The sequence below is a fragment of the Ctenopharyngodon idella genome, chromosome 11 (assembly GCF_019924925.1).
Source record: "Ctenopharyngodon idella isolate HZGC_01 chromosome 11, HZGC01, whole genome shotgun sequence".
NCBI classification, from domain to species: Eukaryota; Metazoa; Chordata; class Actinopteri; order Cypriniformes; family Xenocyprididae; genus Ctenopharyngodon; species Ctenopharyngodon idella.
This window is the reverse complement of record NC_067230.1, coordinates 15,393,499-15,418,660: the sequence shown is the minus strand read 5'-3', so window position 1 is coordinate 15,418,660 and position 25,162 is coordinate 15,393,499. Positions and strand designations below refer to the sequence as shown.

Sequence of the window (25,162 nt, the reverse complement as noted above, 5' to 3'; positions counted from 1 at the left end):
AAGAGGATGTATAGCTGGCAGACTGGACAACCCAGGATGAGGGAGAAGCTAGGGAGGAAATGATGGTGGGGGAGCCAGGGAGTGACTCCAAAACAGTGCTAGCAGGTTGAAGGCCCATGGTGGTGCCGAGGGATGGAGGACCCATGGTGGAGCTTTGATGGATAGGCCAAGCGGAACTAAGGGGACAACTGAGGTGGAGCAGGTGGAGGTGGAGACCCAGGTGGAGCCGAAGAGACCAGATGACACCAAAGGTCCTTTAGACAAAGGTGGAGCCATGGTGATGAGTGGCCCACGAGAAGCCATGGTGCTGGAGGACTGAAGTGGAGCTGGAGGGAAGGAAAAGCCCAACGGAGCCAAAGGGTTGGAAGAACAAGCCATAGCCGAAGGCCCGGAAGATCTGCAGAGGCAGAGCAATGACTGAACAAGGCGGAGCTGAAGGGACGTGGAAGCCCAGTGGAGGGGGAAGAATGACGGTTTATTTTCTGTTGGACAATGGGGGGCCTTCAAGTCCAAAAGATTCAGAACCAGTGCTGAAGAAGATGATGAATCAGGTCTCTGCATTTGGTAAGATATATATAATCATGATGAGGCTACAATTACATTCTTAATTACAAGTGAGGAACCAATTCTTTTTTAAATCCCATAATGAGTCATACATTCCCAAACCATTTCACAGTATATTCAAAATTAAATCCAGAAGATTTTATCATGTTTCATTATGTAGTACAATATGGTGATTATTATTATTGTTCTCACAGCTACATTTGAGCTAATCACTGATCATTTAGGCAATCCTGCTCCTTCTGGTGGATTGAAAATGCTTTCCCACTGCTTTTCATTTAAAAGCAATGGCTTCAAATACATTTCCAATATTACTGTGATTAAAGTAGTGATTAAAGTAGTATAGTAGGAAGCTGCTATACACTTTAAAACCTGACCCATTACAATTGTTGTATTTTTAACACTACATTAAAATGTGCATTTTAGTACTGTATTTTAGTACTTTTTGAAGGGTTAGTTAAACAAACAAACAAATAAATAAATAAATACACTCTCACTGTTTACTCACCCTCATGTTAATTTAAATTTGTTTGCAGGTTTTTTTTTTTTTTTTGTACATTTTTTAGTTGTGACATGCAAGAACCAATGACATTTGGTGTCAAATTATTTTGAACCTCAATGCGAATGAGATTTAAAAGTTTTGCCAAAGACCAATAACTACTTAAATGTCTGTTCAACATACAAGCTACAGTATCGTATGGCTTTAGAGCACTTCATAACCTCATACTTTTGTGATACGTTAATGATGCTTTTGTCAGGCTTTTTTTTTTTTTTTTTTTTTGATCTTGTCTTTGTTTCTAAATGACCTGCATAAAGATTGTTTTCCCACTGAAAAATAGCATACAGTTTTGGAATGACATGAGAGTGAGTAAATAATGACAGTTTTCATTTTTGGCTGACCTATTGCTTTAAGATATTTATTTATTTATTTATTTTCCCCATGGAAGATGCAGTCAGACCAACAGTACTTTGCTTTGATATAGGATGAGTATCAATTCTTGTTGGCATTGAAAATAATCACCATCACAGCAGGTTTGTTTCTGAGGCTTCAGCATTACGTGCACACCTGAGCTCTGCTGAAAAAGATGGAGGCATATGTGTGTGTAAATGAGTAGAACGCTGTCGAAAATCACCATATCTGAGATCCACACAACATATGGCAGATTGGAATGAAACATGGAGAGTTCATTCATTAGACAGACCACATGATCGTATTGTATAATTGGAACTGAGGAAAAAAACCTGTCTCTTTGTGTTAACCTAAAACCTGTCTCTCTGCTGACATCTCAGGGAGACGCCTGAGGAGAAAAAATCTGGTTTTATTTTTTTTCTTTACATAAACAGTTATGTTAATTTCTTTGAAATAAACAAACTGAAATGTAATACAGCATTTCCAACTATCCCTGAAAATGTTTCATGAAATGTGTGTGATGGTGGCCTATGGTTCAGGATCTGAGTTGCTAATGCAGTGGCTGCAGATTCAGCTCCTTTTATGAGTGACCCAGACCGGTTACTGATCAATCACTGATACACCACCACTGAGCAAATGGGGAAAACAATGACCCTTGGGTGTAATTAGTGACTTTTACATAAACTTGTATGTAACATTCCACTATCTGCAGTGTTTAGCATCTTCCGATCTAGATTTATACATTATCTGAAGAACAAGTTGTACTTGCCTGTGCAAAGTTCGGTAACACTTTAGAATAATGCTCTATCATTAATAGGTAACTATGTATGAAGTAATACATTAACTGATCAGTAAGTAATAGTAAATTTAGGACTGGGATAGTTCCTTATTATTGTAGGTAATCAATAATTACTGAATAAGATTAGCCTCATTAAGAACTATTAACTATGACAAAAAATAAATAATTGCCAATTAATTACTAATCACAACATTAACACGTCTGAGAGCAGAACCTGATTTCACCAAGTACAACATGTTCCTGGATTAACATCTTTGTTGACCCTGGAACAACATTCCAATCAACCAATCAGATTTGAGGGACAAGTTTACAGTTTATGTCAAGTTTAGGCTTACAACCAGGGTTAAGTGCTTCTACATCAGTGCTATTCACCTATCATTTCCCTCTGATTTTAGGGATAAGTTATGGGTAGGGTTAGGTTATGGGGTAGGGGTATGGTTAGGATTAAATTTTCAAACAGAAATGTTGATCCGGGATCAACAAAATATGTTGACCCAGGAACGCGTCTAACTCGGCAAAATCAGGACGTGCGGTCTGAGACATGAGCAATTGTCCTTTTTACTTTGAAAATTATCATGAAATGACTCACTAATTACTCAAGTTTTACCAGCCACTAGTGATCTGGACCATTATCTTAAAGAAAAAAGAAAACTTTCAATATAAACACTTACTGTACAACCCGAATTACGGAAAAGTTGGGACTTTTTTATATTTGAATAAAATGAAAACTAAAAGACTTTCAAATCACATGACCCAATATTTTATTCACAATAGAACATAGATAACATAACAAATGTTTAAACTGAGAAATTTTATGCACAAAATGAGCTCATTTCAAATTTGATGCCTGCTACAGGTCTCAAAATAGTTGGCATGGGGGCAACAAATGGCTGAAAAAGCAAGAAATTTTGAAAAGATTCAGCTGGGAGAACATCTAGGAACTAATTAAGTTAACTGATATCAGGTCTGTAACATGATTAGCTATAACAGGGATGTCTTAGAGAGTCTCTCAGAAGTAAAGATGGGCAGAGCTGTGAAAGAGTGCGTAAAAAGATTGTGGAATACTTTAAAAACAATGTTCCTCAATGTCAAATTGCAAAGGCTTTGCAAATCTCATCATCTACAGTGCATAACATCATCAAAAGATTCAAAGAAACTGGAGGAATCTCTGTGCGTAAGAGACAAGGCCGAAGACCTTTATTGGATGCCCGTGATCTCCGGGCCCTCAGACGACACTGCATCACTCATCGGCATGATTGTGTCAATGACATTACTAAATGGGCCCTGGAATACTTCCAGAAACCACTGTCGGTAAACACAATCCGCCGTGCCATCTGCAGATGCCAACTAAAGCTCTATCATGCAAAAAGGAAGCCATATGTGAACATGGTCCAGAAGCGCCATCATGTCCTGTGGGCCAAGGCTCATTTAAAATGGACTGTTTCAAAGTGGAAAAGTGTTCTATGGTCAGACGAGTCCAAATTTGACATTCTTGTTGGAAATCACGGACGCCGTGTCCTCCGGGCTAAAGAGGAGGGAGACCTTCCAGTGTGTTATCAGCATTCAGTTCAAAAGCCAGCATCTCTGATGGTATGGGGGTGCATAAGTGCATACAGTATGGGCAGCTTGCATGTTTTGGAAGGCACTATGAATGCTGAAAGGTATATAAAGGTTGTAGAGCAACATTAAATAAAAAATACGTCAAGACGACCACAAACTCTTTAGCAGCTGGAAACCTATATCAGGCAAGAATGGGACCAAATTCCAACACCAAAACTCCAGAAACTCATAACCTCGATGCCCAGACGTCTTCAAACTGTTTTGAAAAGAAGAGGAGATGCTACACCATGGTAAACATGCCCCCATCCCAACTTTTTTGAGACCTGTAGCAGGCATCAAGTTTGAAATGTGCACAAAAATTTGTGCATAAAATTGTAACATTTCTCAGTTTAAACATTTGTTATGTTATCTATGTTCTATTGTGAATAAAATATTGGCTCATGTGATTTGAAAGTCTTTTAGTTTTCATTTTATTCAAATTTAAAAAAGTCCCAACTTTTCCGGAATTCGGGTTGTAAACAATTATGATGCATTTTATGACCATTTTCAAAGTAAAAAGACAATCTCCAAGAGCTACTAGTGATATGGAAACATGCTTTTCACTTCAAAATAATGTTCCAGATCACTAGTAGTTCTTGAAGAGTGACTAGGTAACACTTTAGTAATCAGTGATGCATTTTGTGACCATGTTCAGAGTAAACAAGACAATTGCTCATGTCTTAAGACAAGTTAATGTTGTAATTAGTAATTAATTGGCAATCCTTGATGAAGTGTTAAAGGGGTCATGAATTGAGAAATCAACTTTTCCTTGAGCTTTTGATATATAAGAGGTCATCGTACTATTAGAATATCCTGTAAGTTTCAGAACTGAAAACTTCCTTGTTAGTCAAATAAAAGGTTTTATTGACACCAGGCCCAGTGAACGACTGATCCTGGAATGTGCCTCTCTATGAGGTGAAACTCCGCCTCCACAGAAAAAATCAATGCCTACTTCATCACTGCAACGTTAGCCCCGCCCACTGGTGTGTTAGTGAGATGAGGAGGAGAGAAGAGCGATACAGGACTAAAATAACATTACCTTTCAAAGGATCCTAATGCTAGGAATATGGTTATTTATTTTCAACAATGTGAATTTCACTGTGGATTCTTTGGTAAATCAATCGCATTTCGGCGCAGGCTTTGCAAATACACTTTTACGATATGGACTCGACAGTAATGCAACAACATGTCAGTAACTGTGTTAATTCTAATGCCTGATCTGATATTAATGATTCATGTACAGTCAGATGTTCTTTGTCTGTGTCAGTAAATCAAACCAGTGACTAACAATCAACTTTAGTTGTTTCTCTTAGTAGGATAAAAATAATTATTTAAACTGTGATTAAATTATATAAATAAAGCGATCAAAGAATGCTCCCTTTACATTCGCTGGAGCTGTCAATCAAACAGCGTGAGTTTATCAGTGAGTGAGTTCTGGACTCGTGCCAAAACTCCTGTTTTATTCAGCGAATCTCTTAGTTATATCACGTTTGCACTGTTAGTTATGATGAAAGCATTTGTTAGTGTGCAGAAATTGAGTTGCAATGACGAGATCACTGCTTTCATGAGCTCAACAACACGTCTGTGATCGACTACAATGTTCATCTCTGCAACCTTTCATGCCACAATCTAAAATATAATGCCATAGATCTAAATGTAATGCAACACTTTTTACGATTAGTTAGTCTTAAGAGCTGTTATAGTAAAAACGGGCTAAAAGAGAGAAATACTTAGCTATTTCAAATGGAAAGATGTTATCCAATCACAGCAGTGGGCGTTTACACTGAAGTCTGACAGCAGACACGCTTTTTAAAACAGAGCGTTCAAATCAGAGGGCTAAAATCAGGATAGGAAAAATGCCTTTTATTTCTAAATTATGACAATTTTTGATGTAAAAAGCATACTAACATTATAAATGCATTCTAAAACAATAAAACAACGCAGTTCATGACCCCTTTAAGGTACAGTACAGTTGTACTACTCAGTTGTCCTGCATTACTTGCTGCATAGTTACCTATTAATGACGGACCATTATTCTAAAGTGTTATTCAAAATTATACAATTATACAAACTATATAATTGCATAGGTGTTCTAGGAGTGCTTTTGAGTGCATTTCTGGTATTTGCGTGTGGTTGCTAGGTTGCAGCATACTCAAATCACTAGATGCTGTATGTGTGATTGTAATTTGCAACTGCAGTGTATTTACATTTCAAAAGGTTTAATTTGGCATGTGCGTTCCATTTACACCTGGACACATAAGGTCAATTTACATGACGTGACATTCCACGACCCGGCTGATTCAACATGTTCAATTAGCAAAACCAAGTGTCGACCAACGACAACAGATCCTGACATGGTTAACACACTGAACCGACAAAACCAGAGGAAATGTAAATGTTGCCGTCGGTTGGCGTCTGTTGTCGCAGTGTGAAATGTGTCTCTGCAAAACGAATATAAATCTTACGATTCTAGTAGCAAAACACTTCAGACCATATGGCAGTTAGTGTTCGTGTTTCTCGGCTGCACCATATTGTTCACTCACTCTCACTCCTGATTGCACTCTCATGTGTGGATTGTGGTTGATTCCAAACTTCCATATGCTGATGATCTTATGTTGGAGGTTGAATAATGGAGTATGTGGCCTGAACAACCAGGAATGCTCTCAAAAACAATCATAAGTGTGTTCTAGAGTGCATTTACTGTCTTTTAATGATTGGATGGCTGTTTGATGCATTAAAAATGCATTAAGGAACCATTTGTTAATACCAAATATTCTTATCTCTAGATGTTGGAATCTCATGAAAACGTTCATAAAAGAAAGAAATATGTAAAGGAAATTAATTAAAGTCCATTAATATTGTAATTTAATAATGTAATACATCTACATGATATTGTTATTGGTAAAGGGATAGTTCACGCAAAAAAATTAAAATTGTATCATAATTTACTAACCCTCAAGCCATCCTTTATTAACCCCCTGGAGCCAACTTGTATCCAATGCACATGATTTTTTTAAATCGATGCATCGCATCGTTAACTTTTATGCCAATGCACCGATGCGAATCGGTGAATCTTACCATCCCTACCACATAGAGATATAAATAACATTAAAAACTTAATTTTCACCACAGGGGGTCTTTAAATCCCAAACCCTAAATATGATCAAGAGTAATTGTGCTGCTTGCCTTATCAGCCAGCACAAATAATTGATAAAGACACTGTTTGGCATCTGGCATAATGGGTTATTTAACAAACACTGCCCTGTTTGCTCAGAGAATTAGTTCTGATCTGGCAACAGCACCTTTTACCAAAGTCTGAACATTAATCATTATTAAGGCAAACAAAACCTGCGCTTATACGCACAACACCATCGAAACTCTTAAGAGCACACGCCATCTTAGCAAACATCACCGCTGCGTTCAGAACAAGCATGATGGGATTGCAGTGTGGATTCTTTTTAAAAGTACTCTACTGTACATCAAGTGCTCCTTCAGAGAATGAGTTCAGATGAGATAAAGTCAGTTCAGTTCAGTCACCTAAATGTTAATCTTTCATGGGTTTTCTACTACATATTTCAGTAAGAGACATCATTTATGTTATATTAAGCCATACAAGTCTTAATACCAGGAGTTCCCTTTAATAGAAAACTTAACATGGAATAAACAAGCAAACACTATCTCAAACGCAGATGAACAGAGAATGGGTGAAAACACGGTATATAAGCACATGGCAAATAAAGAGAACTAATGAGAAGATTAACAAGTTTAACAAGTTTCCTGGAAACGGTGTGCAACGGGTTTGAGATATGTTTTCTCTTGTTTGGTGGGTGTGTCAAAAATGTCAGCCCAATTAGCATCAACATGTATATAAACCACGCGGGATTAAAGAAACAGCTCAATTCACAAGAACATATATATTGTTTGCACAGGTTTATTTACATTAATGGCAAAATAGCTTAAATAATAAGAGCACAAGTATAGATCTGGAACTTCTTTAAGTCTAAATATCATTTAGTAATTGCAATGTCTTCTGGTCCATATCCTTTCCTTAGGAAGGTGTGCTAGACACTGATTAATGTAACATAAACATACTATACTTATATATTTTGCTATTGTATTGTGGAGTGATACTTTCATAAACTTTCATAAGCATAAAGGCAAATGTTGGATCACAATAATTAGGAACCACAGTTTCCACAAATCCCTTCACTCGATTGGGATGTTCTCTTTTATTCTGGACGGCAAGGGCAGTGACTGTAACATCAAGCGTATTTTGCAGTATTAAACACGTATTTATACCGATTTCATCAGGCTCCTGAAAATTCTTCAAAAAGAACACAAAGAATGGCCTTCTCAGCTGCCATAGTTGCAACTCTTGCGTCATCAGAACAGGGTGTTCAACGCACCACCGTTTCCGTTTGAAAAACGTTTTGCAATGTTTTGTCGGGGCTGAACGCAGCCCTGAATGAACACAGAACATACATGTGACATATGCTCAACAAGGCTGCATTTATTAATATTATTTTTAAACACAGTAAAAAAAAAGTTATATTGTTAAATATTACAATATAAATTAACATACAATTTCGTATTTTGATATATTTTAAAATTTAATTTATTCCTGTGGTGAAAAGCTGAATTTTCAGCATCATTACTCCAGTCTTCAGTGTCACATGATCCTTCAGAAATCATTCTAATAGGTGCATCTGGTGTTCAAGAAACATTTTCATATAATCATTCCTGAAAATGGTTGTTCTGCTTAATATTTTTGTGCAAACCATGATATATATATATATATATCAGGGGCATTTCCTCCGAGGAGGCAAGGGAGGCAGTGCCTCCTCAAAAAAAAAAACAGGATGAGAAAATAATCCATATTACATATAAAACAACACAAATATTACAAATTATGACATTAAAAAGAGCGCAAGTCACTCGTATTTCTTAAGGAACACTGCCCAACAGCGACACCCGCAGGTAAAGTTACAGCAGGAGTCGTGCCTCCCTTTGCTCCCATAGAAAACCATCAGACCCCCGGCGTGCGGTGGGTTTTGTGGGGGGTAATTGAGAATGAATTGGAGAAAGTCACGTGAGAGGAGGCAATGTCTCCATCGCGCTATGATTGTAATTGGTTATGATTGGATATGATTGGTTTGTGCGATAAATCCTGCCTCTTGTTGACGTGCACGTTCCGCGCGTCAGTTTGAATGAACAAATGATGGCGTCAATGGGAAGACTAATTGAAAAGTAAGTAAACAGATCACCCAGTTAGATATCACCGCTTTATGTCACGTCAAAATCAAACTTGAAATGGACTGAAAACACGATGACTGCGGGGGTTTTTAGTGCAATCAGCTTGGTGAAATTAAAAATACAATCGTGTCTGTGACAGACAGTTTATTATTGCCTTTAGTTATTATTTTGGAATGAATGTAGAAATGCTTAAAACACTAAATTGATGAGATTGACTTGGTTTTGATAAATAGCACATTTATTACAATACATTGTTAATGTAAAATTACAAAATAGAATTGTATTTGGTTTCTTTTTTTCTTTTTTGATGTAATGTAATGTTCATTTAACAAGGAAGATGTTTCAACGTTAAGAGTAATGCACACGAATTTACATTGATTCATAAATAAATAAAAAATTTGCCTCCTCATTTCAGAACACCACTGCACGCCACTGATTATATATATATATATATATATATATATGAATGAATGAATGAAATGGACTTTTTTGTAACAATCTAAAAGTCTTTACTGTCACTCTTGTCACATTATTTACAACAATCAAACTATTAAATAAAGGGGTGACAGATCTTAAAATGTTTAAATCGAGTATATGATCTTTTCAAGGTGGAGGTAAGACAGTATATCACTGGTTAGAGATTTCAACAATCCCCTAACATCAAGATTAAACTTGCTTTAAATCACTAAGAATAATATCCCAAATTACATGATATATTAAAAAGAGGTGTGACCTTACTTTATTACTTATTGGTCTGATATGTGTGTGATTTTGATAGTTTAGTTATCAACATAACTGTGTCAGACAGCTTTGGCTATGTTAGGCAGAGGATGCTTCAATGGATGGCTTCGTCATATACGGCAAATGTACTTTGCACTCTTACTCCATCCTGTGCAACCATAAACCATCAGTGTATAAGTAGCAGAATTGGATCAGGGTCATTTTTTTTGTGTCTCATAAATATTATATATTCATTCTTTGTCTTCAGACAAAGCACTTTCCACTTCTTCATGAGCTCAGCTTTGCCCTTTTATTTCTAAGAATCGAGGAGGGGAGGGAACATTTAGATTTATTTGGTGTCATAAGCCATGTAAAATCTCACACAGCATGTCATATGCATCATGCTTTATTTAAAAGAACAGCTTTGTCTTAAATTGAATGAAATGAAGAGTGTTTTACATGAGTGGAATATGATTGGCAAATGATGCCATTGGGTAAAATCCATATTACTCAAATACAAATTGGGCCATTTCAGTTGTTTCAAAGGCGTTCTAATTGATAACGGATGCTTCCGCAGAGCGTTCGCCTGCCGTCTCCGGAACCCAAACACAGCTTTGGTCTCTGATCTTCCCCTCTACCCACCACATGGTGTCTCATCTGTGAAATTAAACTCATTTCTCATTTGGGGGAGGTGGATGGGTTAGGATGGGGAGCTGTTGGCAGACACCTCTCTCCACAGGCCAGAAGGAAAATAATGGCCAACTCATGTCACGACCGGATCTGAGAGCAACATCTGCTCACTGAGGTTCACCTGACCTGATAGCACCGCCACCGAATCATCGTTATTACATCATTAATTCTGTCCGTATTTCCTTCCTCTCATTGCAGACACTCACTAGCAATCTCTCTCCCATTGCTGTCCAACTGAACACGCCATTTTATCTCCCTGTGGATTTCTTCAAAGCTTTGATGTTCCTCTCTGCTCTGTCTTTTAGCAGCGTGTCTGGTGTCCTACTGCCTTCTGGACATGCATTTTGCTTTTTTTTGATGTTCTCTTATTCTCACCAATTCTGTGTTACCAAAAATACATACTGTGAAATATTATTACAATTTAAACGAACTGTCGTCTGTTTTAATCTATTTTAAAATGTAATGTATTCCTGTGATGCAAAGCTGAATTGTCAGCAGTCTTCAGTGTCACATGATCCTTCGGAAATCATTCTAATATGCCGTTTCTCAAGAAACAGTTTTTGCTGCTTAATAATTTTTGTGGGAACCACGAGACACTACCATTCAAAAGTTTAAGAGTCAGTAATATTTAGAGAAGAGAAAGAAACTAATACTTTTTTTCAGCAAGGTCACATTAAATTGATCAGTAAAGACAATAAAACAAAACATTTCTATTCGAAATTAACACTGTTCGTTTGAACATTCTGTTCCTCAAAGAGTCCTGAAAAAAACCATCACGCTTTCCACATAAATGTTAAGCAGAAAAACTGTTTCCAACATTGATAATAATTAGAACCTTTATCAATAATTGAGCACCAAATTAGCATATTATGATAGAATGATTTCTGAAGGATCATGTGACACTAAAAACTGGAGTAATGGCTGCAGAAAATTCACAAGGAATAAATAAATTTACATTTTAAAATTAGTTATTTTAAATTTTAATAATGTTTCACTACATTGCTACCTTTGATCAAATTAATTGGTGAGCATAAGATACTTTTTAAATACATTAAAAATAATTATTGACTGATATAGTGTACATTTCTCCATTTTCAAGGTTTTCTGATAATTACATTATTTAAACAAATCCATGACATATTTGGACAATGGGGGGCGCCATTTTGTTTAGCTGTACAGTGCGTTCTATGTCGATGACGTCAAATGGTTGCTCTCGGTGAGCGTCTGACGCTGCCCCGTTGCTATTTTTACCACAACACAACTCTGAATATAATATACGATGCCACATTGTGCAGCTTTTGGTTGTAATTTTCAGTTGATGAGCCACAAGAGAAGCGATGCAAGTCTTCACTGCTTTACTAGCGATAAGAATGGGAAGTTGTAAAAAAAGGGGACGAATAAAACTCCCTAAAGACCCGCGTCTTTGTTCTCTCCACTTTAGCCCTTTTAGTAGACCACAGCTACTGAAAGAGCTTACAGTTGCTGATGGATATAAGAGTAAATGCCGCATCTGTCGTGGAGACTGACGAGGGCAGCCTGTAACACATCTCGACTGAGACAGACTGCCTCAAAGCTCGTGTGCGCTGTGATGCATGAGATATCTGTGACGCACAAAACAGTAGCATCTTCTCAGCATGATTAACCGTGTGTAACGCATTTAGGTGACATATTAGATGATTTTAACATGTCAATCATACAACAGTTCGAATAGCCACAGAGTCATTGCATTTTCATCCTCACTAATTTTGCGCTCTGGCTCAAATCGAAAAGGCTGATCAGGTTTTAAAACGAACCTCACGGGTATTAAGAATTGTATGCGTTACTAGATTACCGTTGCACCAAAACATACACATGAGAAAGTTTCAAAGTCATCAGGGCTAAATTGGAGAGAACAAAGATGTGGTTCTTTAGGAAGTTTTATTCGTCCACATTTATCACAACTTCCCATTCTTTTCTCCTCTTCTTATCGCGGGGAAAGCAGTGAAGACTTGCATCTCTTCTCTTGTGGCCCATCAACTGAAAATTGGCATCGTATATTATATTCAGAGTTGTGTTGCTGTAAAAATATCAACAGGGCAGCGTCAGCTCACCGAGAGCAACCATTTGACGTCATCGACATAGAACACACTGTACAGCTAAACAAAATGGCGCCCCCCTTTGTCCAAATATGTCATGGATTTTTTAAATAACGTAAATCTTTCATGGGTTTTCTACTACATATTTCAGTAAGAGACATCATTTATGTTATATTAAGCCATATAAATCTTAATACCAGGGGTTCACTTTAAATACTACTCCAGTTCATTCTCCTGTTCACTCAACCAAACCGTGACAGACTTCTTTAACACTAAAAAAAAAGATCAACCCCAAACTGTTGAACGGTAATGTATATGTACACAAGGGAGTGTGTGTATGTATGTATACAAATGTAGCCTATACATAATATTTTTTTCAAACATATATAATGGTGTAATTCCAGGAAATAGTTGATGAGAGTTCAAGGGATTCTGTTGAATTTGATTTGTATCGAAAAACCAATAAAAACTTTAAGAATAAGAAATTTCTAGCCCTAAGGATGAAAAATAGTAATAGCTTGTTTTATCAAGTACCACCATTAAATGAAATCCTCAGAGGGATGTCTGAGAAATACCACACAGCAAAGTGTGAAATCTAAAGCCTCTCACTTTCTGCAGCAAATCAGAGATAAAACACATGGAACACAGTCAGATCAGTTCTTATGGGTCCTCACAAATACACTGCAGGGCAGCCAGACAGATAATGACCCACTTTCAGATGGCCAGTCGCTGACAGATAAAGGCCTTTCTGCAGTTACACTGCAAGCTGAATAGAGCTGAGAAAATTAAGCATTCAGAAAAAGTACAGCTAGTAGAATTTAAATGATACAGTCTCTAGTGATTCCAGCACTATGTGTAAAGATTACACTCTGAAATGAATGTTCTTCTATAAATCATGTTCTATGATACAAATGGACAAATAGCATCCTGCTGAAAATCTATAGTTAGGGGAACAAAATGGCCTTTCTCAATGGGGCAGGAAACATTCAGTTCCTCTCTGCTCACATAAAGGCACAGAAACAACTCTATATCTCAAGGTATTTGCACGCCGAGTCCGAAATTCGGGTCTGAAATTTTTGCACGTTATAAATAATACGACCTCACGTTGTGTCAATCACGTTTACACACTGCCTCCGAAACTTTCGTCCGTCATTAAAAAAAATCAGATCGGGTTCAATTTTCTGCATTTTTCGATGGTGTTTTGACAATTCAGAGCCACCGTACAAGTGAACGCCAAAATCCGTAATGATGTCCGACAAGTTGTTTCGTAGTTTTAATGAATTTAATGTAACACCAGTATTTCCTACACCCACAGTGATTATTTCGGGATAATCCCGCAGCTCGTTGATAAGGAGGTGGAACTCTCCTTCCTCTCTACGCAATCTCAGGATTGGATGGACTCAATATTTCCTCTTTCTTTTTCTCTTTTTAAGAAGAGAGAGGACAACAAAATCATCCTTACTCCATTTTGTATTGTTTTGCGAATTTTTTTGCAATGGATTAATACGCATCAGGTTTCTGTGCGTGACGAATATTTAGGATGACGAATACGAAAAAACGCATATGATAATTTCGGACTCAGTGTGCAAAGACCTTCAGGCTTGTCTTATTCATTTTATCTACTACTGTACATTTATCATTTTACTGAAATCAAAAGGTGAAGAACAAGCTTTAAAGAGTCATTCAGTTCTTCAAGGGTGGCATGTTGAAGCATGTCCTGGTCTGATCTAAAACAAGAGATCTTCTTCTCTGACCTATATACTATATTTTGCCCCTGAGGGTGAAACCTCAGCATGGCATTGACCACAAAGTGTAAAGAACTTATAAGCAAAATGGGCATCTTATTTGACTAGACTTTAGATTGAATTTCTGACTAAAGGGCAAAAAGCAGACTTGAATATTGTGAGTGCTCGGGGACAAATTACTGTTGAAAGCAGAGCTTCATTAATAATCAGTGCAGTGTGAAGAACATTAATGGGGATATTGGTGGAAAAGAAATTAAGTATGGCTTAATATAATTGCATACAAAGCAACTACAGTATCATCAGCCCTTTAGTCATAAAAATTTCCAATCACTTCAGTCTAGAAAGAGAAATGAAGCCACCAAGAAAAATGAATGAAATTACAGTAGTCAATTATAATAACAGAATAATGATAACTGGAGGCAATAGTCAGGATTTCGAGTCATTTTATGGTGATTAGATATAAAGAGATGGAGCTTTGACAGGCCACAAGAAACTAAAGAATCCTGTTCTCTTTTACCATCTTTCAGAACCTTTGCTTCAGTTAAATCAAGAGCATATCTCTTCTAAAACCTATTCTTTCAAGCCAGATGTTGATTTGAGACAGTTGGGTAAGGAAGCTGGGTTGATTTGACCCAATTTGGGTTGATAATTGTTCATAATCAGAAACCCAATGCATGCATGTATGCAAGTTCCAATCACTTCAACTATTCTTGTTCACGGCACTGATGACAGAAATATGAGTGGAAAATATAAGGAAATTAATCTATGTGGAGAGGAGAGAGAACTTTGAAACTGCCTGCAGTGAGTATAATTCTTTTAAAACTGGAGTGTTTCCTTTGGTCTGTGGCAGAAGAAAGAATAAAATACCTGTTCAAATTCGGTCTTAAAGGATTAGTTCACTTTTAAATGAAAATTAGCCCAAGCTTTACTCAGCCTCAAGCCATCCTAGGTGTATATGACTTTCTTGTTTCTGATGAAGACAATCTGAGAAATATTAATAAATATCCTGATGCATCCGAGCTTTATAATGGCAGTATGCGCTACCAAACGAGTATGAGCTGAAGAAAGTGTCTCCATCCACATCCATCCATCATAAACGTACTCCACACGGCTCTGGAGGGTTAATAAAGGCCTTCTGAAGCGAAGCGATGCATTTGTGTAAAAAAAAAAAGAAAATCCATATTTAACATGTTATGAAGTAAAATATCCAGCTTCCACCAGATCACCTTCCATATTCAAATTATGGAAAAAACGGAACTGGTGTCACGTCAGTTCTGTAATTTGAATAAGGAAGGTGTAGGACGTACAGCGTAAGCTTTTTGAAGAATATGGAAGGCAGTCTTGCAGAAGCTGGATATTTTATTAACCCTCTGTAGCTGTGTGGAGTGTGTTTATGATGGATGGATGTGGATGGAGACACTTTCTTCAGCTCATACTCGTTTGGTAGCGCATACTGCCATTATAAAGCTTCATGATATTTATTAATATTTCTCAGATTGTCTTCGTCAGAAACAAGAGAGTCATATACACCTAGGATGGCTTGAAGGTGAGTAAAGCTTGGGCTAATTTTCATTTGAAAGTGAATTAATCCTTTAAACATTTATATATATTTAAATATCTATTCAACAATGTTCACTGAACATTTAAAAAGCAAATTTGTTTAACTGTATAAGGTTAGAAAGCTAAGGCTAGAAACATAATATGTGAACACAGATATGACCATCTGGCCGATGCGCTGCCAGCGTCCAGTTGAACATACTCGACGTGCGCTTGTCATGTTTTGTTCATTCTCTGTGTCTAGTCCCCATGTCATTTGTCTCCATATTTACTCACTTGTGTCCGTAGTTACTGATTACATTCAGTAACTACGGGTTGGGTTGCTTTACTCCAGCTTGTTTCCTGTGCTCCTGTATTCCAGAGTTTTTAGTTTTCTTTAATAAAGACTGCTTCATTTAGATCCTTGCCCTAAATATCTCCTTTGCCTGCAAAACCCATGACAGAATATCACCATCGACTCAGAGGATCAGCAACTCTCCCTTTACCATTATGGCCATCCACAGAAGGATTTGCAGGATTATGTGTAGGAGTTCCTTGAGTTTAGCCATCAGGTGTCCTGAAATGATGCTACTCTCAATGTCTGTTTTTTGGAGAGGGCTGAATGATTCCCTGTTTGTACTGATGCCATCTGGAGAAACCACCTGTACCCTGGCTCAGTACATAGCCAGCACAGCCATTCCAGAACTCCTCCCTAATCCATCCACCTCCCTCCTCCCGCCTGCTACAGACTCCGAGTCGGCAAAAAGGCCCATCATGGACCCTGACCCAATGCCAATGGCCACCACTAGGTCTTCCGCTTCCACTTTTCCCGTCCTGCTTCCTAGCTCCTCCTAGCTCCACCTCCTTCATTGGTTCTGTCTGATTCCCTGGTTCCGCCAAATACCCTGCCTCTTCCTCGTCCTCCTGCTCAGCCAGCCCTCCCCAGTCCCCCCGCTTTACCGGCACGATCATGGTGTCCTTTTCAGCCACAACACCCTGGTCTTCGGAGTCATGGGCACAGCCTGGGACTTGTGACCCTTCGGCTCCGCCTCGACCTTCCGAGCCCAAAACTCTGCCTTGATACTTCAACCTATTGGCTCCACTGTGGTTCCTCACTCCCTAAGCTCTGCTTTTGTTTGTTTCATAAACATTAAATGGAATACTGCCTTTTTGGAGCATTCCATGTAATGGAAATGCTTTAGAGTGCATCTCTATAATCATATGTGATGGCTAGACTACCTGTGAGTCAAAGGCAGCTAAAATCTGTCTTCAAACACATCCTTGCCATTAGCCCTCTGACAGCAGTATAATGTCATTTAAATGTGTAAATGACTGCTGTTCGCCCAAATGTCTAGAGAACAGCTGTGCTTTCCCTAGATAATCCAACACATCTGCACATCTATAGAAAGTGATACAAAAGATGCAAGAGGTGGAGGAAATCCATGAGCTGCTAAAAATGGGGTCATTTAATTCAGTATATGGAGATCCTGAATATGATCCATGATCACGGATAGCAAATATACTTGCTAAGCAAAAACTTCACATGATGATGCATTAGGTTTCTTATCAGTTCGAGAGAAAAAGCTGTACTTTGTTGTGAATAGAGTTAAAAACAAGTAAATATAATAACTGCTGAAGCTACAAAAGATGATTTTACAAGACTTATGACTCAAACCCATTAGCACGACTGACAGATAAAAATCTAATGTACAATTTAGCCTATGACCCCCAACCCCCGAGGGCCAACAAATACAACCTGTACTGGGGCCCCGCATACCCAAGCTACGCCCCTTTTTTTTTGCAACATATATATTTCTGGGGATTGCTGAATAGTATGGTTAACAATTTTTAAATGTCTTTTTCACATTTCTTTGTTATTCCACCAACAATGTCTATACCAAAACTGGCTAAGACCACATTCAGAACAAGCATCACACAAGTCACATATTGGACTTTTTGTGTTCGACATTGTTTCTTTAGAAAAAAAACAAACATACATTTAAATAAAGTCAAAAAAGAATTATAAAGTTATAAACCATCTACAACCTGAATTCCGGAAATGTTGGGAAGCTTTTTAAATTTGAATAAAATGAAAACTAAAAGACTTTCAAATCACATGAGCCAATATTTTATTCACAATAGAATATAGATAACATAACAAATGTTTAAACTGAGAAATTTTATCCACTAAATGAGCTCATTTCAAATGTGATGCCTGCTACAGATCTCAAAAAAATTTGGCACGGGGGCAACAAATGGCTTAAATGGGCCCTGGAATACTTCCAGAAACCACTGTCGGTAAACACAATCCGCCGTGCCATCTGCAGATGCCAACTAAAGCTCTATCATGCAAAAAGGAAGCCATATGTGAACATGGTCCAGAAGCGCCGTCGTGTCCTGTGGGCCAAGGCTCATTTAAAATGGACTGTTTCAAAGTGGAAAAGTGTTCTATGGTCAGACGAGTCTAAATTTGACATTCTTGTTGGAAATCACGGACGCTGTGTCCTCCGGGCTAAAGAGGAGGGAGACCTTCCAGCGTGTTATCAGCATTCGGTTCAAAAGCCAGTATTTCTGATGGTATGGGGGTGCATAAATGCATACGGTATGGGCAGCTTGCATGTTTTGGAAGGCACTATAAATGCTGAAAGGTATATAAAGGTTTTAGAGCAACATATGCTCTCCTCCAGACAACGTCTATTTCAGGGAAGGCCTTGTGTATTTCAGCAGGACAATGCAAAACCACATACTGCAGCTATTACAACAGCATGGCTTCGTCGTAGAAGAGTATTGAATTGGCCTGCCTGCAGTCCAGATCTTTCACCTATAGAGAACATTTGGCACATCATTAAACGAAAGATGACCACGAACTCTTCAGCAGCTGGAAACCTATATCAGGCAAGAATAGGACCAAATTTCAACACCAAAACTCCAGAAACTCATAACCTCGATGCCCAGACGTCTTCACACTGTTTTGAAAAGAAGAGGAGATGCTACACCATGGTCAACATGCCCCTGTCCCAACTATTTTGAGACCTGTAGCAGGCATCAAATTTGAAAATTTAAAAATTTTCAATTTAAACATTTGTTATGTTATTTATGTCCTATTGTGAATAAAATATTGGCTTATGTGATTTGAAAGTCTTTCAGTAGCTGCACGAATCTCAAGCTTGTTGGCGGACATCTCGGCATGGCTGAAAGAACATCATCTGCAACTCAACCTGGCAAAGACGGAGCTTCTCGTCTTCTCTGCTAATCCATCTCTAAAGCACGATTTCACCATCCATTTAGGTACATCTTCTATTACCCCATCAAATTCGGCCAGAAATCTTGGAGTAATCTTTGATGACCAACTGACCTTCAAAGACCACATTGCAAAGACGGCTCGGTCATGCAGATTTGCACTACACAACATCAGGAAAATCAGGCCTTTTCTAACAGAACATGCAACACAACTTCTCGTCCAGGACCTGGTCATTTCTAGGCTTGATTACTGCAATGCTCTTCTGGCTGGAATGCCATCATGCACAATCAAGCCTCTACAAATGATTCAGAACGCTGCAGCACATCTTGTTTTTAACGAGCCCAAAAGAGCCCACGTCACGCCTCTCTTCATCTCTCTGCACTGGCTACCACTTGCTGCTCGCATCAAGTTCAAGGCGTTGACGCTTGCTTACAGATCAACCACAGGCTCAGCACCCTCCTACTTCCACTCATTTTTACGAGTCTACACCCCTACCAGAAGCCTGCGCTCATTAAAGGTACGAAGGCTCGTGGCACCATCACAGAGAGGCACAAAATCGCTCTCCAGGACATTTTCGTTCTCTGCTCCACGCTGGTGGAACGATCTTCCTGCCTTCATCCGGAAAGCAGAATTCTTGGCAATATTCAAAAGATCTCTTCGTGAGCACTTAACCTCATCTTAAAAAAATAAATAAATAAAAACTCCTATCCTTTCATTTCCTTTAATCCCTCTCTATTGTAGCTTATGATACTCTGAGCAATGTCTGAAACGAGCGGTGCTCTATTTGCCTCTTCATGATGACTCGCTTGTTGTATTCCTCACTTGTAAGATGCTTTGGATAAAAGCGTCTGCTAAATGAATAAATGTAAATGTTTTCATTTTATTCAAATTTTAAAAAAAATGTCCCAACATTTCCGGAATGTGGGTTGTACTCAACCTTACGATGAAATGTAGCACTGGTGTGCTTCGTCCCATAATTGCTGCTTGCTTGCTTCATTTCTTTCACTCGTTTGAATTATGGTAAGAAATCTTGCCAAAAAAGTGTGGACAACTGTTTGCAGAACCTTTAACCTAATGAATGTTGATAATTACTGATGCAAGAACAGATGGAGAAAGACAAAATCACATAAACCTTGCCCACTCATCCTACTCAGACTACAAACTCCGCAGCTAAATTAAACGACTATTACATTTAATAAACTGGTTGCTGTTTCCAACTAATTACAATGAAGCAGGCTTTCAAGCTTCAGAACAGGATGCAGAACCAACACAGAAGAATCTAAGCACTTCCATCTATAAGAGAATTATCACAAGCACAAGCTGATGATGCTTCAAGCAATCAGTCTCTGAATAACACACAAGGATTTAAATCAGATCCACATGTTTAGGGAAGTGTAATGTGGAGGAAATGAATGTCATAGAACTCCCAAAGCTTGATAGTATTAATATCTGGAAAAGTAAATGCTTCAATAAATATGTAAAAACAGAGCTATGAGTCACTTTAGTACACCTACTTCTGACTCTCTGTGATTCAGTGCTATTCAAAACTCAATGCCAAACAATCAGCATTCACGGTCCATACGCTGCCTTACCATCAGCTATTTTTAATGCAACATCTCATGGCCACGTTGTGCATAACTTGTGCTTTCATTTTAAGAAAATCACTGTGTGGGTGACTGGTGAAAATATTGCTTATCAAAAGGGGTTTACATTGAATGTGCTTTTGTATACATATATATTTAATGAGTGACTGAGATTTGACTGAAGGAAACATGAAGATAATGCTGATTTCAATTCTTTGTGTTGGGGAGATCAGGGGCCTGTTATTACAATTACTAGTGAATATTTATAATGGTTTATTTTACTCAAAAAACAAAAGTACATTATATACGCACTGACACTTCTGACGGGGTGGGTTGACACATTGAGAACCTGCTCTTTATTGACACTGATTGGATAATAAACCTTTTTTACTTCAGTAATGTAAATACCATCTAAAAAAAACAAAACTGTGTCTGTATTTGTAATATTATTTTTAATGCATTTCAGCTAAATTTAAAACAGCTATGAAACATTTTAGTTTTTTTAAAAAAATAAACCACTTTTTTAACTAACTGCAATTAATGATTTTTATACAGTTATAATATTCAAAAGTTTTGTGACAACTTTGTCATCTTGCCCCGACTGGACATCTGTGAGCAAACTCTCATCCTGAGAACACAGTTCTGTCTGATTTAACTAAATAAATAATTAAATCTAATAAAATAAATAATAATATTAATAATTAAATAAAAAAAATCTACGTCTATTATATAGTTAAAAAAATATGATGATATTGGAATTTCAATTTCTTTCTGTTCAGGATTCACAAAAAAAGTAATTTAAGCAAGTTTTAAACTAGGTTTTTGAAACCAAAATACAAAACTATTGTTTTTAACAAACATTTTTGTAGTTAAACGTTTCACTGAAAACCTCATAGTTACTACGATATTGACAACTAGGGGTGAAGTCAGCAAAAGTGGGACAAATAAGCTTTTTGGTGTAGTGCTCTTTAAAAAAAATATATATAGATAATGCTGGGTGGTCTTGAAATTTTGTAATAACAGTACTTAATTTAAATATCAACATTTGATTGGTCAGATATAAATCATGTGGGCGTGGTTACTACTCAAGCACTGGAATGTCTGAGAAAGCACATGATAAGTGCCTTTAAGTTTAATAAAATTAAGGTTTAAATTCTAATACAAACAGTATTTCAATCTACAATATACATTTTTATTACATCTGTTCATGTGATATTTAAATTTTATGCAATGATGTGTAAGTTTCTTTATTCTATTTTAAAAAATATATCAAGTTTTGTTACTGTCCCAATTTACCTTAACGTGTTAGATAAAATGGGACCATAGCATCCTATTAAATAGAAGATAATACATTGGAAAGGAAAAAAAATGGAAAATGTCAGCCAAACCGAAGATAGAGGTATAATCAGTGGAGTGAAGGAAGAATGAAAAGGGGAAATCAATGAGTACAGGGTAAGGCCAGGCAGGCCAGGAACTTAGACTTTGTTTTTTGGCTAGGGCGTGTGTGTTCCAAATCAACCCTTGAAAAAAGAGTGAAAGGAGTGGATGTAGTCATGCCTCTGGGAGAAAACTATTTTTGTCAGAGTCATCTGAGAAGGAACTGGCAAACATGTTAAAGCATCTTTCACAGAGATGTGCAAAAGAAAAAAAAAAAAGCTTTTGAATATGCAAAAGCTAATGGAATTAAATAATTTTCTGAAACCAAAAATACACTTTTATAAAGTTATTCTTTTACATTTTGAAAACAATTCTATTGAATATATATATATATATAGTACAAAAAAAATAACAATATCCATTTATAAGCAACTATATTATCTAAGCACACACTACATGAAAATGTGCGTCCCAGTTTACCAGTCACACTGTCCCAGTTTACCTAAAAACGTCTTTAGAATAAAAATGGGTTCTTATAATTTTTCAATCTCTGCATATTTTTAAAAAACCACCCATATTCCTTCAAAAAGCATAGATGAGATGCAAGAGGCCTTGAGCATTTGTTTAAAACATTATTAGTGTAGGTAGAATATTTTATTTGTATTTAATACACAGTTTACCAAAAAGTGTCCCAATTTTGCTGACTTCACCGCTCACACTGTCACATGGGGAAGTTGTCATTTCACATGAGGAAGCTCTCCTCTACTGCATTTACAAACAATTTACATTTGGCACATATTTAAAATACGATTTACCGTTTGTGAAAAGAAGAGGGCCAGGACATTCTCGGTTTTTTCAGACCTGGGCGGTTCTGCTCCGTGGCCCTGTTACAGCACAGGTACCGCTCGGTATCGGAGTGGTACCGCTGTTTGATTCGAATGTGGGTTCGGGGCTGCCTCCAAAGATGCTTGGGCGGTTTGGCCAGACCAGCGCCTTCCCTGCTCAGCGCCGAGCACTCCATCACTGCAGAAGTTCAGCTCCGTGTCTGCTGTCCAAAGTCAGGAATATTTAATTGTCGAAGTTTGCAGCCTCATATAGTTCCTTAATGTCAGAAGAGCTGTCCGGCTGTCAGTGGTGCTGAAACCGAGGACCGCTCGCGCGATACGTTCAAGTTTATAAATTATATTGCAAATGACAGTATCGTAATAAACGCTCAGTACAATAAAACAGCGTGTTTGCAGAAGCAAAGCTCTTTCAAAGTTACACTCGCTCAGTCACTTTCCGCATCGTTCAGCAGCAATAAAGGTGGTACAGATGGAGACGGAGTGAAACTGGGACATATGGCCGTCTCACAGCAAACAAACAGACGAAACGTCCAGCGCCGCGGCACATATGCAGCTTGTATCCGGCTGAAGTGAATGAGAGAGAGAGCGCGCGCGCTGAGGCGGATATAAAGATCCTGCAGAGCGACGCGATACAGTGACGCCCAGTGTGCATTACATCATCAGGTGCTTTACACACTCCCAAACTGAGTACACACACACACACACACACACACACTGATACAGACAGGTTTAATTGCAGAAAGCACAGTTGACAATTTATTATTATTATTTAACTACTTCTGCTGCTGCTGCTACTAATACAAATATTTTTGGGGTCAGCAATGGTTTTAGATAAGGGGAGATTCTGTCTCCAGCTCTTTTTAATCTTTATATTTATGATCTATCCAAATGCTTGAAAGCCTGTAATACTGGGTGTATGATTGGGAATATTTTAGTGAACCATGTTATGTATGTGTCCTAGTAGCATTGATCTCCAGCAGCTACTTAATATATGTTATGGACATGACGAACATCACTATATATATATATATATATATATATATATATATATATATATATATATATATAATATACAGTCAAACCAAAAATTATTCAGACATTTTTTATATATTTTTACTAGTGTGTGCAGGACACTATAGTTCATTTATGTAAGTGAGGATAGCAAAATAAAGTAAACTGTGACATATTATACCCAAAAATTCTTCACACAGTGGACTACCAGTAAAACTGATAAAAATTTGGAACTAAAGATTATTCAGACACTTTGACCTGACCATGTTTTGCTTAAGCATTATCTGACATAATTAAGATTATTTTTTTCTGACACAGTTTAACTCTGAGATCTTGTCATATTTTATTACCATTTTTTTAAACTATAGTGAATAAACTGTATTAATGAATGAAATGTTCAAGGTGTCTGAATAAATTTTGGTTTCACTGTGTGTATATATATATATATATATGCTAATAAGAGTGTCGCTATGATCTGCAGAACTAAAGAGGTATTTAGTGTTTTTAAATGGTCTGATAAGAATCTGGATTAGTTCACTATTAATAAAGGATTCAAAATTTCCTGATAATTTACTCACCCCCATGTCATCCAAGATGTCTATGTCTGTCTTTCTTCAGTCGGAAAGAAATGAAGGTTTTTGAGGAAAACATTCCAGGATTTTTCTCCATATAGTGGACTTCACTGGGGTTCAACGGGTTGAAGGTCTAAATGTCAGTTTCAGTGCAGCTTCAAAGAGCTCTACACGATCCCAGACGAGGAATCATTTTTTATTTAAAAAAATAAAAATGTATATACTTTTTAACCACAAATGCTCATCTTGCACTGCTCTGTGATGCTCCACGCATTACGTAATCACGTTGGAAAGGTCACGTGTGACGTAGGCGGAAGTACCAATCCAGTGTTTACAAAGCGAACGTGCAAAGACTAAGCCAAATGGCCTTTACAAAAAAAGGTAAAACAATGATGTTGGACGATTTTAAAGTTGAGGTTTTTCGCCCTATCGCGGTACTTCCGCCTATGTCACGCGTGACCTTTCAGTGTAATGCATGGCGCATCGCAGGGCAGTGCAAGATAAGCATTTGTGGTTAAAAAGCATATACATTTTTTTTTTTCAAAAAAATGGCTGATGGTTTCTCTAGATAAGACTCTTATTCCTCGTCTGGGATCGTGTAGAGCTCTTTGAAGCTGCACTGAAACTGACATTTGGACCTTCAAC

At 37.5% G+C, this 25,162-nt stretch overlaps 2 protein-coding genes across 3 annotated transcripts in view; both read right to left on the bottom strand.

Annotated features, from left to right (window-relative positions):
- ranbp3a (RAN binding protein 3a) overlaps positions 1 to 25,162 on the bottom strand; it is a 386,526-nt gene that overhangs the window by 109,010 nt on the left and 252,354 nt on the right. The gene's annotated exons all lie outside the window — the stretch shown is intronic.
- Positions 1 to 25,162, bottom strand: part of pde4cb (phosphodiesterase 4C, cAMP-specific b) — a 78,071-nt gene that overhangs the window by 51,186 nt on the left and 1,723 nt on the right. The window contains exon 1 of one of the 2 annotated variants that reach the window (XM_051912660.1): positions 22,905 to 23,520. The exons of the other annotated variant lie outside the window; for it this stretch is intronic. Coding sequence (XP_051768620.1) covers positions 22,905 to 23,110 — 206 coding nt within the window. The 5' untranslated portion in view covers positions 23,111 to 23,520. Of the gene's footprint in view, positions 1 to 22,904; positions 23,521 to 25,162 lie in introns of those variants that run through there. 2 annotated transcript variants of the gene reach the window in all.